Below are 15,761 nucleotides of genomic sequence, written 5' to 3'. Positions count from 1 at the left end.
TACTAACCACATTAGTCTATATTCAGTTGGACAGACATCAGCTGGAAGGCCAATGACATTGCATCAAAGGATGCAAAGTATGAATCACCTATTAATTATACTAAGAGTTCTGCTCTTCCTTCTGCTGGAGTCTTGAAAGAGAAGCGTATGTAAAAAAGTCGAATGAAATTTGTAAAACAGGGAATTTAGGTAAAACACTGTTAAATACTAACTTCAGATCATGAGTTTCATTTCCAGATACACTCACTGCAAAATTACATCAGCAATAGCAACACTAACAAACTACAGATTTAAGATATTCCTTTGATATCATCTCACATGCTGCAATGTAATCCTCTTGGGTACTCTTAACTTGTGCATAGACTTCACCTTTGAGAAAAAACTTCAAGTGTCAAATATGCAGGTCAACTAATAATGCCTTCATGTACTATCCAGTCACCAGGAAAAAACTGGGCCACGTGTAAATAGTGAGCTGAGCACCCTTTGTGGTCCATTTACATCCATGTATTTTGAGTGGTACTTCCTCACATCCATGTATTCTGAATGGTACTTCCTCACATCCATGTATTCTGAATGGTACTTCCTCACATCCATGTATTTTGAGTGGTACTTCCTCACATCCATGTATTTTGAGTGGTACTTCCTCAAGGAGAGTCGATACTACTTTGGTAAGAAAATGTGCATACCATTTATTTGTTATAATTTCTTCAATGAACTGAAGCCAAATCACACAATCTCTAACAACACCCCCACCAGTCATTCCCATTCCACTGTCTCTGATGTTCAAGCTGTATCAACCAGTACAGATACTCAGCAGCCCAATATTACATATTTCTTACAGTCATCTGCCATGATTTGTAAAGGTAGCTTCACTGGTAAAGAGAATTCTTTGAAAATATAACATATCATCCTGATGTTGCATCAGAACAAAGTGAGAGAAATCCATGTGTCCTCTGCAGTCCTGTTGATTAATCTGTTGGTGAAGTGACACAATATAGATGGAAGCTGTCTGTGTGCAAAATGCGAACAATGCTGGGCTGACATACCTGAGGCACTCACAGTGTATCTGGAGCTAACGTGTTGACTATGAGAAACAGCAGCCAGATCATCTATTCCATTCACTCTGCCCATTGCAGGTTTATTCCTTACCCTCTGCAAAATATTCCACTTCTCTGCCAATAATGATTGTTTGCACATCGTTGAATTGTCATTTTTGTTGGACACCGTATGCCAGGATATCTTTACGCGTACATCTATCTTTGTGTTCCTTCTGCATTTTTCAAAAGAAGTACCATATCTAGTTTCTCATGGTTTGTGAAAAATACTTTTTTTTTAAGCTACCCACCACTCAACACACATTAACCACAGTGACTGACTGAAAGCTATATTTCCTTTGTTCATCTTTTATTCTGTTAGTGTAGTGGTGCAACACTGTTTCCACCTTATCTGATGTGTCTTATTTTCTTATCTTGGTATGAAATAAACTTCCGCATAAGACAGCAATTGGATCCATCTTTGAAACAGATAAATCCTACATTCTAAATTTTGTAATAACTGCAAAACTAGTAATTGGATCTTTAAGAGAAAAACATCGATGAAATTGTCTCTTTTAAAACTATAATACTAGCAGCAGAAATTACTATAGTTTAATTTGAAACACAAAGATGATTATGATAGCTCTGTAATAAATATAGCTATGGGAAGAGGTTATACAGTATTTACTGAGGACATTCTCGCAATTAATCTGGATGAAAACAGGATTACAATGTATAAAACGTTTCCAGAAATGTTTGAGGTTAACAGCTTAGCTGAATCACCTTGAATTATTCAAGAAAATAAGTTAATTTTAGTAAGTGATTACTTTTTTATTGCAACATGTAACAAGAAATCAGTTCGAAGATAGCTGTAGTTCCTGTCAAAAATTTAGCAGATTGCACAATGCTGTTGTTAGTTACAACAAAGTATAAAGTCATGATAAAGAATTACAAGAAGTAAAATAGTAAGAAAAATATTACCCTAAGGTAAAATGTGAGTGCACTGTAGTCAAACACACAGAATAGAAGTTACCTTAACGGACAAGTAAATAAGAGGGACAGTCAAAAAAAATGGCTCAAGTATCTAAAATAATATAACCTTGTACATTTCCTTTCAGAAATAGTATAAAGATAGGATTTACTTAAATGTTACGACTTAAGCCATCTACAGTGGCAAGGGTGTTGTATTTATCAACCCAGCGTGCAGACAACATACCTAAAAAGTGTAAATTGCCACCCTTATTTGCTGTTGTTGTGGTCTTCAGTCCTGAGACTGGTTTGATGCAGCTCTCCATGCTACTCTATCCTGTGCAAGCTTCTTCATCTCCCAGTATCTACTGCAACCTACATCCTTCTGAATCTGCTTAGTGTATTCATCTCTTGGTCTCCCCCTACAATTTTTACCCTCCACACTGCCCTCCAATACTAAATTGGTGATCCCCTGATGCATCAGAACATGTCCTACCAACTGATTCCTTCTTCTGGTCAAGTTGTGCCACAAACTTCTCTTCTCCCCAATCCTATTCAATACCTCCTCATTAGTTATGTGATCTACCCATCTAATCTTCAGCATTCTTCTGTAGCACCACATTTCGAAAACTTCTATTCTCTTCTTGTCCAAACTATTTACCGTCCATGTTTCACTTCCATACATGGCTACACTCCATACAAATACTTTCAAAAATGACTTCGTGACACTTAAATCTATACTCGATGTTAACAAATTTCTCTTCTTCAGAAACGCTTTCCTTGCCATTACCAGTCTACATTTTATATCCTCTCTACTTCGACCATCATCAGTTATTTTGCTCTCCAAATAGCAAAACTCCTTTACTACTTTAAGTTTCTCATTTCCTAATCTAATCCCTCAACATCACCCGGCTTAATTCGACTACATTCCATTATCCTCGTTTTGCTTTTGTTGATGTTCATCTTATATCCTCCCTTCAAGACACCATCCATGCCGTTCAACTGCTCTTCCAAGTCCTTTGCTATCTCTGACAGAATTACAATGTCATCGGCGAACCTCAAAGTTTTTATTTCTTCTCCATGGATTTTAATACCTACTCCAAATTTTTCTTTTGTTTCCTTTACTGCTTGCTCAATATACAGATTGAATAACATCGGGGAGAGGCTACAACCCTGTCTTACTCCCTTCCCAACCACTGCTTCCCTTTCATGTCCCTCGACTCTTATAACTGCCATCTGGTTTCTGTAAAAATTGTAAATAGCCTTTCGCTCCCTGTATTTTACCCCTGCCACCTTTAGAATTTGAAAGAGAGTATTCCAGTCAACATTGTCAAAAGCTTTCTCTAAGTCTACAGATGCTAAAAACGTAGGTTTGCCTTTCCTTAATCTTTCTTCTACGATAAGTCGTAAGGTCAGTATTGCCTCACGTGTTCCAGTATTTCTACGGAATCCAAACTGATCTTCCCCTAGGTCGGCTTCTACTAGTTTTTCCATTTGTATGTAAAGAATTCGTGTCAGTATTTTGCAGCTGTGGCTTATTAAACTGATTGTTCGGTAATTTTCACATCTGTCAACACCTGCTTTCTTTGGGATTGGAATTATTATATTCTTCTTGAAGTCTGAGGGTATTTCGCCTGTTTCATACATCTTGCTAAAAAGATGGTAGAGTTTTATCAGGACTGGCTCTCCCAAGCCCGTCAGTAGTTCCAATGGAATGTTGTCTACTCCGAGGGCCTTGTTTCGACTCAGGTCTTTCAGTGCTCTGTCAAACTCTTCACGCAGTATCATATCTCCCATTTCATCTTCATCTACATCCTCTTCCATTTCCATAATATTGTCCTCTTATTTAATGCTGATCAAAACAGAAACCAAGACAAAATTCTTTCACTATTGGCAGAATATATACCAGATCCTGATTTATTTACTTATTGCATTGCAAAAACCTGTCCTCGTGTGTGCCTAAAGCAAATCGTACAATGCATTTATAACAATGAAATTTTGCTACATAATTTTTAATGGTGTGTGTGTATATACACTCCTGGAAATTGAAATAAGAACACCGTGAATTCATTGTCCCAGGAAGGGGAAACTTTATTGACACATTCCTGGGGTCAGATACATCACATGATCACACTGTCAGAACCACAGGCACATAGACACAGGCAACAGAGCATGCACAATGTCGGCACTAGTACAGTGTATATCCACCTTTCGCAGCAATGCAGGCTGCTATTCTCCCATGGAGACGATCGTAGGGATGCTGGATGTAGTCCTGTGGAACGGCTTGCCATGCCATTTCCACCTGGCGCCTCAGTTGGACCAGCGTTCGTGCTGGACGTGCAGACCGCGTGAGACGACGCTTCATCCAGTCCCAAACATGCTCAATGGGGGACAGATCCGGAGATCTTGCTGGCCAGGGTACTTGACTTACACCTTCTAGAGCACGTTGGGTGGCACGGGATACATGCGGACGTGCATTGTCCTGTTGGAACAGCAAGTTCCCTTGCCGGTCTAGGAATGGTAGAACGATGGGTTCGATGATTGTTTGGATGTACCGTGCACTATTCAGTGTCCCCTCGACGATCACCAGTGGTGTACGGCCAGTGTAGGAGATCGCTCCCCACACCATGATGCCGGGTGTTGGCCCTGTGTGCCTCGGTCGTATGCAGTCCTGATTGTGGCGCTCACCTGCACGGCGCCAAACACGCATACGACCATCATTGGCACCAAGGCAGAAGCGACTCTCATCGCTGAAGATGACACGTCTCCATTCGTCCCTCCATTCACGCCTGTCGCGACACCACTGGAGGCGGGCTGCACGATGTTGGGGCGTGAGCGGAAGACGGCCTAACGGTGTGCGGGACCGTAGCCCAGCTTCATGGAGACGGTTGCGAATGGTCCTCGCCGATACCCCAGGAGCAACAGTGTCCCTAATTTGCTGGGAAGTGGCGGTGCGGTCCCCTACGGCACTGCGTAGGATCCTACGGTCTTGGCGTGCATCCGTGCGTCGCTGTGGTCCGGTCCCAGGTCGACGGGCACGTGCACCTTCCGCCGACCACTGGCGACAACATCGATGTACTGTGGAGACCTCACGCCCCACGTGTTGAGCAATTCGGCGGTACATCCACCCGGCCTCCCGCATGCCCACTATACGCCCTCGCTCAAAGTCCGTCAACTGCACATACGGTTCACGTCCACGCTGTCGCGGCATGCTACCAGTGTTAAAGACTGCGATGGAGCTCCGTATGCCACGGCAAACTGGCTGACACTGACGGCGGCGGTGCACAAATGCTGCGCAGCTAGCGCCATTCGACGGCCAACACCGCGGTTCCTGGTGTGTCCGCTGTGCCGTGCGTGTGATCATTGCTTGTACAGCCCTCTCGCAGTGTCCGGAGCAAGTATGGTGGGTCTGACACACCGGTGTCAATGTGTTCTTTTTTCCATTTCGAGGAATATATATATATATATATATATATATATATATATATATATATATATATATATAAAAAGCATCATTAATTAGAAAACAATAAGAGGTAAATAAATACTGAAACAAAAAACAAAAATGGATGTATCAAGTTGCTTCTATTGTGGATTTCTCTTGCTGCCCTTCGGTTTGTGTCTACCTCGGTAACTCAAGTTTTTTTCCTGCACTGAGTGAAAAAATAGCCTACACTTACTGCCACCAATGAATTTCAGCAAATATTATCCATGTATACACTATATACATGGATAATATTTGTAGCTCTCCAGCTCGCTTATGGCTATGTAAGTCTCGAACCAGTGCAACTCTACATGTGTTTCATTTGGTTCTTTTTATCTAACATTAAACACTTGATATTATTATTATTATTATTATTATTATTATTATTATTATTATTATACTTAATTGTCTAATTATTGAGCAATTTTGAAATGCATTGAATCATCACAATTCTTTCTTTTATCACTCTCCAAAACTAATAGAGTAACAAAAACAAGCATACAAACCTGCCCCCCCCCCCCCCCTCCACACACACACACACACACACACACACACGGCAGGACTGTCAGATGCGATGACGACGACTGTGTAGGAGAGTAGAAGAGACTCGTTTATTGATTTCGGGGGAGGGATCAAACAGCGAGGCCATCGGTCCCATTGGATTAGGGAAGGATGGGGAAGGAAGTCGGCCGTGCCCTTTCAAAGGAATCATCCTGGCATTTGCCTGAAGCGATTTAGGGAAATCACAGAAAACTTAAATCAGGGTGGCCAGATGCGGCTTTGAACCATCAACAGAAGAAGAGAAGGAAAAACTGCAGCCAGGGACAACAGAGGCAACAGGGGAAGGAATTGTGAATGTGGCACCAGTATTTGGCCCCAAGATGTTGCATGGGGGTACTCAATGAATGAAGAGGTTTCAGTTGGAGTGGAAGAGAAGAGGGAGACACAAACAGTGGAGAGATACTGTGGGTGAACTTTAAAATATAGATGGATTGGGGTGAAGTGAAGTGAAATACTGTATATTAGGGGGTGGGGGTGGGGGTAGGGGTGTGGGGAAGCAAGGCACATGGACAGAGGATATCAGAGATTCAGATTAAAGTGTGTGCAGGATCAATGGACATATTATAAAGACGGTGTGTGTGTGTGTGTGTGTGTGTGTGTGTGTGTGTGTGTGTGTGTGTGTGTGTGTGTAAGGAGATCTAGGCAATACAGATTGTAAGGAAGTCATTGTACTATGCACCCACCCAGCACATTCTAGTCTATCCAACCACATACTATTTCTAATTCTCCTCTCTACAGTAACTCCTTTACACCCTAACATGAGCATCCCCACCCACCAGATGGCCACCTAAATAATACCCTTTTCCTTTCCCTACATAATCCTGGCCAATGGTCATGAGCCAAAATGCTACACTTCAATGCAGCTTCACAGAATGTGCCACGAATTCTCCCCTCCCCTACCCCCCCCCCCCCCCAAAAAATAAATAAATAAATAAGTACAATGCTTTCTGAACGAGAGCACATCTTTTCAGACCACAACTTCCTTGGCCTCAATCTCCATTAGCCTCAGCCCCACACTCTTCTCCATCTCAGATGAAATCCAATGCCCCCCCCCCCCCAAGCACTATACTCTAATCAAATTCACTTATTTGTGAATTTTCAGCCACACTGTTTTCTCCACACTCTCCCTCTCCTCTGTTCAACTATTCTCCACACACCCTCCTTTTTCCACCTCAGCCTCACCACCTACTTCATGGAATGTAGCTTCCCTGCCTATTTGAATTACACATTCATATCTTTGCCTCCTGCTGCCTTTCCCTTCCCTTCTTACACTCTACACCCGACACTTCACATCAACCTAGTCAGGCTGCAGAGAGAGGATAAAGTAATTCTGCGTAAATTTGTAATATTTCCTTATTAACTTAACATCCCTCTTCCCCCAACCGCCTCTGCTTCTTTTTCCCCCATACCCATTTCTTCCACTTTCCTCTTATTCCACTTCTCATTTCTCTTCTGCTCAGTCCATCTTCTCAGTCTGTCCTCCTACCATCTCTGGACTGAAGCCGTCTACGAAGTTTGACCTTCTACTTTCCTTGACATCCAGCACATCATCTGTATCTGCTCTCATTCTCACAACAGGTGGATCCTGTCCAAATTGGGGCCTGAGGGACCTGCACCTCCTTCCCAAACTTGTCTCTCTTTCCTCTATGAGGAAGGAACCAATATTTCCAAAAAGCTAGGAATATATTTTTCATTCTGTTTCAGCAGAACTGGAATTTGGCCTACAGGAGAAAAGTACTGGGCAGACATTATATCTCCTTGTGATTTTAAATTTTCTCAAATGAATTCTGCTTTGATACAGTTATATACTGTAATGTTATACATAACATAATTGATAGAATATACACTTTTCTAACAGTTCAATCATTTCACTTCAACTGCAACTCTGAAGGGAAAAGTAAAACCATCTGCTATAGCTACTCTCACATTAGTGCACGCCCACAGCATCATGGTGGGTCTTGTGTAGAATTTTTAGGGAAAAGGGAGAGGTCCATTCCAAGTTGAAGCTTTGAGTCAGTCAATGAGATATGCTTGGATGATTCATATCAAAAAGCACTGCTCATAAAAGTCACATTTCCAGGTTTGAGTCTTCATCTGGCATATAGTTCCAGCTTATGTTCATACATAGGCTGTTCTTTGATTTCTTGGTAACTTGATCTGAATTTTAATGATTTCTTTGTGTTAACAAATATTACATTACAAATCTGAGATCTTTCTTAATTTTTTAAAAAGTTTTGTTTTTCATTTTTACCAACTGAATCTGTAAAAATAAGTCTGACAGGAATAGTAATCACAGAACATGATGTTATATTACTCTTACCTGTGTATCCTGGATATGATGGAAACTGTGAGGGAGCTCCAAACTACAAAAAAAAAAAAAAAAAAAGAAAAGAAAAAAGTAAGTTCGGTTAAGAAATACAAATGGGTAACACTTATTTTAATTTCTGTAACTTACATTTAATGCCAGTTGGATAAAACAAGTTTCAAGCTTAGTCATACAAATAAAGAGTGGAACTGGAAATGTTTTACATGCCATTTTTTCAAAAAATTGTTTTCAGTTCTATTGTGTTCTTCAATTGTTACATGCCCCTTCAGTTGTTCCAAGTGTTAATCATGGACGAAATATAGGTGCATATTCTTTGTGCCTAGCAGTGCAACAACAAACATGGATTGTCAAGAAATACGAGTAATGTTCTTTCATCAACAGACAGCCATGACAAATCTACCCAGCATGTTCAAAGAAACAAAATGAGACACATCAGTGACTAGTGCAGTAAAATCTGGAGCAGGAACTAAACATGTAGTACATACTCACTTTCGGACAAAAATACACTGGAAAATGAATACCACTTGTATAACAGGCTGCAATGATGTAGCAAAAATGAAGCACAGATTTGCACAAGAACTCCACATAATTTTCTAGAAATGGATAAACCTAAAATACAGTAGTTGCTACAGTGCCTCATATGCACAATGTAATTTATAGTTCACGTGTGAACAAAGAACTATGGTAAACAAACATTAAAATAAAGAAACTGTGTTCAGAGTACACTAAGAGTTATGTATAGTATATAAGTAAGCTGCACTACAACCTACATATGAAACATGGAATGCACTTTAACTATGAAGGGTAAAGGTTCATGTACCATCATGTCAATGGAATAATTAAAAAAAGCTTTTCAGGAATAAAACTGTCTATTAGCTTCATGTACATCCCACTGGCAACAGTATGGGAAGTAAAATGAACAAAAAAGACGAAAGAAAATGCAGCACTACTGGTGATCCAAATTTAAACTAAAATATGACACCCCACTACCTAGTCATGAATAAAACTGATCTAAAAGTTTATCACACTAATGTAAGGTCCCCACGTAATAATACTGACAAAATTAATCTATTATTAACAGGTGAATTATAGGATATCTCGATATTCCGCATTTATGAGCACTGGCTTAACCTTGAATTAAATCAACACACAAAAATAAACAAATTCATAGTGTGTTCCTACTATTGCAGAAATAAAAGTAAGCAAGGCGGGGTAGCAGTTTGCATAAGGGAAAGTGTGGAGTGTACTACCTTACCTGACTTAATTGGAAAAAATTTTGAAATGGACTACCGAATCACAGCCACAAAAAGTTTGGTTACTGCTACAAATTACCAATCACCATATGGAAATTTTGAACTTTTCTTAAATACGAGAGCTGTCTGAAAAGTTCTCAGCCTTGTGCAGTGATCACAGCACTATTTGTATGAGTCTCCCCTGCCCCCTTACGTTGGTACGTGTGTCAGCAGCTGCCACATTATATTGCAAATCATTCCAGGTGGCAGTTGATTGTAGGTATTCATTTGAACCAGTTTTGGTGCATTTGGTGCTGAAAACGGAAAGAAAATCTAGTATCCTGCAGTGATTTAATTCATCCTCAAACAAGGTTCTACCAAAATTCATTTGCAGCTTGCAAATGTCTATGGTGTGTGTCTCTACTTTCAATGTTCACTTAACACTTATATCGGTTAGAAGTTGGTTTATATTATGTAACTGTCTATCTGCAATTTATGAAGTATGCATTCTGTGTTGTTTAAACTCCTTGATCTATGGCAAGAAAATTAGTTTTGTAATGTATATACGAAAAAAGTAAAAGAATATGTTGAAATGGTACATTATTATAATATGAATATGTTTATATAAAGAAAATGTTTGTTAAAAGCTGGTTCATACTTACAGCACTTGTATTTGTAACATTTAAACGCTGTAGGGAAGTCCCTCTGCAATGGAAGTGGCATGGCGTGATGTAAAAGGTGGGTTTGGCAGTCAAACTGAGCGGTTCCTTTGTGTGAATGGCACGCAGTATGTGGCTAGCGTTAGCACGGTACACTTCGATGGTGCTAAGAGAGGCAATTGGAAGCTGCATTATAAAGGATTTGCCTCAGATGTGGATCTGGCTATTATTTGGTATTCACGGCATAATGAAATGGTTCTAATATGTTGAAAATCAGACGCTAAGAAGAGATTTAATAGAGCATTTTTATATCTAGAGTCATGGGCACAGTTAGCTGTCATGTCACCTGCCACCAATCTTCACCACCTGCTTCACAAACTTCATAATTCAGTTAAGTAATGTATATGGGCATGGACCAATTAATTTGTGTTGTTTCAGTGATAACCATATAAAACCTAAATCTGTGTCCTGAACCATATTTTCAATCCTGATCACGAATCTCTGCAGGGTCTTCACCTAAGTGCTACTAAGACAGAGTATCCTGATTTAAATGAACTATTCTTGCATTCATGTGTTTAAAAGTGATTTTTGTCTAAAGTAAAAGAAGTAGTAAAAAATCTAAAGCTAAAACCACAAAAGTGAAGTTGGATAGGCTTTTGCTAAAACATGCTTAGTGTATTAAAAATATAGTTTTGTAGGATTACAGTGCAAGATTGTGTAAATATTATTGTCTAGAATACCTACTTCACAGGTGATTAAAAGGCAAATACATACAAATCTTTAATGATCTGATTTACAATAGTAATCTTAGAAGCGAAATTATGCTAATTTTCAAAATTAGTGTGGTTTTGGTTTCTATCATGAATGGTTCCTTTTTTGAAATTGATTAAGCCCAGTGTTGTATTTTATTGTCTTGCAAAGTAATTTATGAATTAGTCCATGTGAAGTGAATGATAAGATTTTTGAATTAGTCTTTACTTCTGTAATAATCAAAGAGTGTTGCCTAGTGAAACTATACTAGTTTATGGGTCACCACCATATTCTTCACCTATTAGGAAAAAATTGAACTATTACTGTTGCTAAGGAAAACTCATATTTAGAGGAGCTTAAACAGTGTATTTATGATATTATTCATCTTTATTCGTGTTTTTCATGTCAGTTAAGAAAGAAGCCCCTCATGTCCAAATTTAGTTCTGCACTTCATGCAGTTACATTTCAGTATTTGATTAAGTAATGCTCTGGACCTGTGTCAATTAGTATCCTGTTTGCTATTCAAAGGGAAATCTCAACAAAAGTAACTTCAATAACCAATATTCAATTTTCTCCAATATACATTTTGAAATTAATGTGCCTAATTGGGCTGGCGACTTCATTTTCTCCTTTATTTACAATTTTACCACTTTCATTAACTCCCAAGATTAAAGCCCTTTTGGTTTTTCTGTTATTTCACCAATTTCAAATTTATAGTCTGATACCCTTGTCCATTAGACAAATGTGCGGTCAAACTTTTAAATCCTCTCAGAGGGTAATGTTAGCATGTTTCACTGCAGTGACAGGACTAAGGGTTCTGTTATAGAGTGAAATACGTTAGTGTTATACATTGCCAAGAAATGGGCAGACGAGTTTAAACATGGTTGTGAAAGTATCCAAGATGTTCCACGCAAAGGACATACAAAAGTGGAAGAACACGAGAAATTGTTGGAAAAATGCAATATATCATTTTGGAAGGTCAGTGTATAAAGATGGACAAAATTGCTTATGCTCTAGGGATTATCAAAGGCATGTGTTGATCTCATCTTGCACCAGGACTTGAATATGAGAAAGCTTTGTGTAAGATTGGTGCCACATGTGCTCACTGCAGAACACAAACACATTCACATGACACTTTCAGGAAACTGCTTGGTGTGTTTCAAGAGAAACATAAGTGACTTTTTGCAGCAATACATGACAGTAGATAAAACATGCATTCACTGCTACACACCTGAATCCAAACAACAGGCTATGCAGTGGACAGAAGCTGGTTCTTCAACTACAAAGAAAGCAAGGATGGTACCATCGGTGAGAAAGAGCATGGCATCGATGTCCTGAGATGTGAAAGGAATTCTCTCAATTTGCGACCTTGAAAAATGTAAAACCATAACCGGAGACTACTACTCTTAACTTCTAATAAAACTGGACACAAGAATCTGTGAAGAGAGACCAAGTTTGAAGAAGAAAAACGCCATTTTCCATCAGGACAAAGTACCTACCCACAAAAGCGTCTTGGCAATGGAGAAATTGAAGGATTCACACAATGAAGTGCTGGAACATCCTCCCTACTCCCTAGATTTGGCTCCCTGAGGCTTCCATCTATTCTCAAAACTGAAGAAATTCCTCACTAAACAGCACTTTTTGTCCAATCAAGAAGACATTGTGGCTGTAGCAGCACTTTGGGAGGAACACTACAGAGAGGGGATAATGGCAATGGAACACCACTGGATGAAATATACTCAGACAAGAACTGATTATGTTCAAAAAAATAAACCTCCTTTGACAGCATAAAAAAACAAAGAGGCCCTTTTGAACCTTGTTGCATTCTACAATTTAAGGGCTAAAGTAAAGGTTGCTACCCAAGTAATACACACTTAAAACTGCTCTAGACAAGTTCTTAGTCAAGAAAAGTTTACACTTCAATAAAAATTTTCAGTGCAAGCTTTAGTGACCGTCTTGCTCAAATACCAAGCTTGAAAATAAAAGTACTTTCAACAACACACCCTTAAGACTCGCATGTAGAAGTTATAGTCAGGATAACATAAGCTACTTCAACAGCTTATGAAACAAAGAAAAATGGATACAAACTAACTAAAATAATGACATAAATGAAAAAGTCAGCACCTTCATTGATACGCAAACACGTTTCTTTCAAATTGTATCTCCACAGAAAACTGTAACCATAAGGGAAAATTCTAGAACACACAGTTGGATCACAAGGGGAATAAGGGTTTCACGTTACAAAAAGAGACTACTTGTGTAACCTTAAAAATCCCTCACCTGAATCACATGTACACTGTGAAAACATTCCAAAATACTCAGAAAATAAGCGTATGTAGAAGATCAATGTACATAATCCCTGTCTCTCAAGGTGAAAGTAGCAAAAGCAATAAAAAGACTAGAAAAGTTCTACCTCTACTGGCATTCATGGTATCCAAGCTACGATCTCAAAGAAAGAGCACCAAATCTACGTGAAATACTCCCACATTTATGCGACAGCTCACTTCAAGCAGGCACTTTCCCTCACATACTGAAAACATCTAAGGTTATTTCAGTATAGAAAAAAAGGAGAGAGATATTGTAAATAACTACAGACACATCACAATTTCAAGAATAGGAGACAAACTTATGTATGACAACGTTATGAAATCTGTAAATAAAAATAATATCCTGTGTAATGAATAACTGGGATTCTGAAATAAGTGATCAACAACAACTGCCATATACGAATGCATCAACTGCATATTAACCCTGATCGAGAAAAAACAGGACTCAAGAGGACTATTTGTTGACTTATCAAAAGTTTTTGACATGCTGTATCACAAGTATCTGTTGTCAAAGCTTGATGAATGTGGTATTAAAGCTTAGTCCAACACATGGATCAGTTCCTTTCTGACCAATCATAGGCAAGCAGTGTGCATCCACACACAAATATTAACCTAGAACAAATGTGAACCTAAAAACATTATGGAAACCTTTAAATTCTGCAGATTTTTTTAAAAAAAACATCGTTACTCATGATCACTTTGCAAGACAAAACACAACTGCTTTCACTCCATTAAAGAATATTTCAATTTATGAAGTGTACTATATAAATATTTAATGTGTATTGTGTATTACGGTAATAAGCACTTACAGAAATCATTGTCACCTGTGTACAGGTGTACATAAAGTCCGGGAACATTTTCAATTATTTATTGCACAAGAACTATACATTGTACAGATATAATATATATTGCATTTTGAAGAGAAACTCTTAAAGTGTTTTTTTTCTTTTTTTTTTTTTTTTTTTATACAAACATTTGGTATGCAAACCATGAGTGACCCAGCAGACGTCAATACAGTAATCGAATTCTTGCCATACAAGTCCCAGCATGGTATCGTCGACTGTGGCAGTCGCTTCCCATATTTTCTCCTGGACCTGTGCTACGTCACGTGGCAGAGGCAGTACATACACCAGATCTTTAATGTTTCCCCACAGTAAAAAGTTGCACAGAGTGAGATCTGGTGATTGGGGAGGCCATTTCATGAAACAGCTGTCCCCTTCTGTAGCACGGCCGATCCATCGATGCGGCAGCTCTGTGTATAGGTACCCACGAACTTCACGATGAAAATGGGGTGGAGCCCCATCCTGCTGCAAGATGAACAGAGAGTCTGATTGCATTTGAGGCAACAGCCATTGCTGCAACATGTCCAAGTAAGAATATATAGTGACAGTGCTCTCGGCGAAGTGCTCTCACATCTGAACTCGGCATGTTTGCGACTAGCACTGACTATCTGCATATTACCAAACTAAGCTGTGGCGGTATACATGAATAAAGCTTGCAGGGTTTCTCTTCAAAATGACATATGTATGATATCTGTACAATGTTTGGTTCTTGAGTAATAAATAATTGAAAGTGTTCCCAGACTTTATGTACACCCTGTACTATAAACAGACTTGCCCAATGTCTTGTGCATAAGCTGCTTTGTAGACAAAAGGATCAATAAAATAAAATTTACAATTCATCACAAGTTCCATAAGCTACAGCTAAGAACTCATTCCGTATCATTACAATGCAAACAACTGAATATTTTGATTTTAAAGATGGTGCTGAAACATTATTCGGGATGCAGCCGCGTGTAAGATCTCTACATGCAATATGATCAAAGTGCTTCAAACTCGTTCCTCTCAAACAGCTATAACAAACTCTTACTCCGAGACAGAAGAATGGAAAAAAACATAAGTGTATTCAAAAGAGGAAAGACCATGTCAGATGTATGCCTTGATGCACTTCACCTGAAAGATTAGTCATGTTTATCAGTTGCAGAAAAGGAAGACCTGTTGGCAATGTGGCCATTTCTTCAATAGCACAGTTTAACCCCCAAGTATACAGTTTTATAAGAAACAGAAGTCAATATTAAACAGTGTTGAGGTGTGCAACATAATTCTGTGTTATCAGAATACCTTTTCAGTTTTTTGGATTACAAATAAGTTATGAAAAACAAAAGATATGTTCCTTTTGGATCTGAATAAAAAAGTGAGTTTTGGCACTCAGAACATTTCCCACTTCCACCCTTCAAACATTGTCAATTTTTCTTGAAACACATGTATTTAGGAACAACATGTGCAATATATTCTTTTTCTCATGTCTGATTCCATGAGGAAGCAGTTGTGCCTAGCCACTGCATTTATCTCAAGTAATAAAGGGTACATTAATCAATTGCAAATAATGTTTATTGCACATCAAAATTTTGGTCACTGCG

At 38.9% G+C, this 15,761-nt stretch overlaps 1 protein-coding gene across 3 annotated transcripts in view; it reads right to left on the bottom strand.

The window, feature by feature from the left end:
- The window catches only part of LOC126183827 (uncharacterized), a 147,377-nt gene that overhangs the window by 37,924 nt on the left and 93,692 nt on the right, over nucleotides 1-15,761 (bottom strand). For all 3 annotated transcript variants that reach the window (XM_049926084.1, XM_049926085.1, XM_049926083.1), the window contains exon 8: nucleotides 8,369-8,411. In XM_049926084.1, the coding sequence (XP_049782041.1) occupies nucleotides 8,369-8,411 (43 nt within the window). The remainder of the gene's footprint in view (nucleotides 1-8,368; nucleotides 8,412-15,761) is intronic.

The sequence above is a fragment of the Schistocerca cancellata genome, chromosome 4 (genome assembly GCF_023864275.1).
Source record: "Schistocerca cancellata isolate TAMUIC-IGC-003103 chromosome 4, iqSchCanc2.1, whole genome shotgun sequence".
Taxonomy (NCBI): domain Eukaryota; kingdom Metazoa; phylum Arthropoda; class Insecta; order Orthoptera; family Acrididae; genus Schistocerca; species Schistocerca cancellata.
This window is presented reverse-complemented; position numbering and strand designations above follow the sequence as displayed.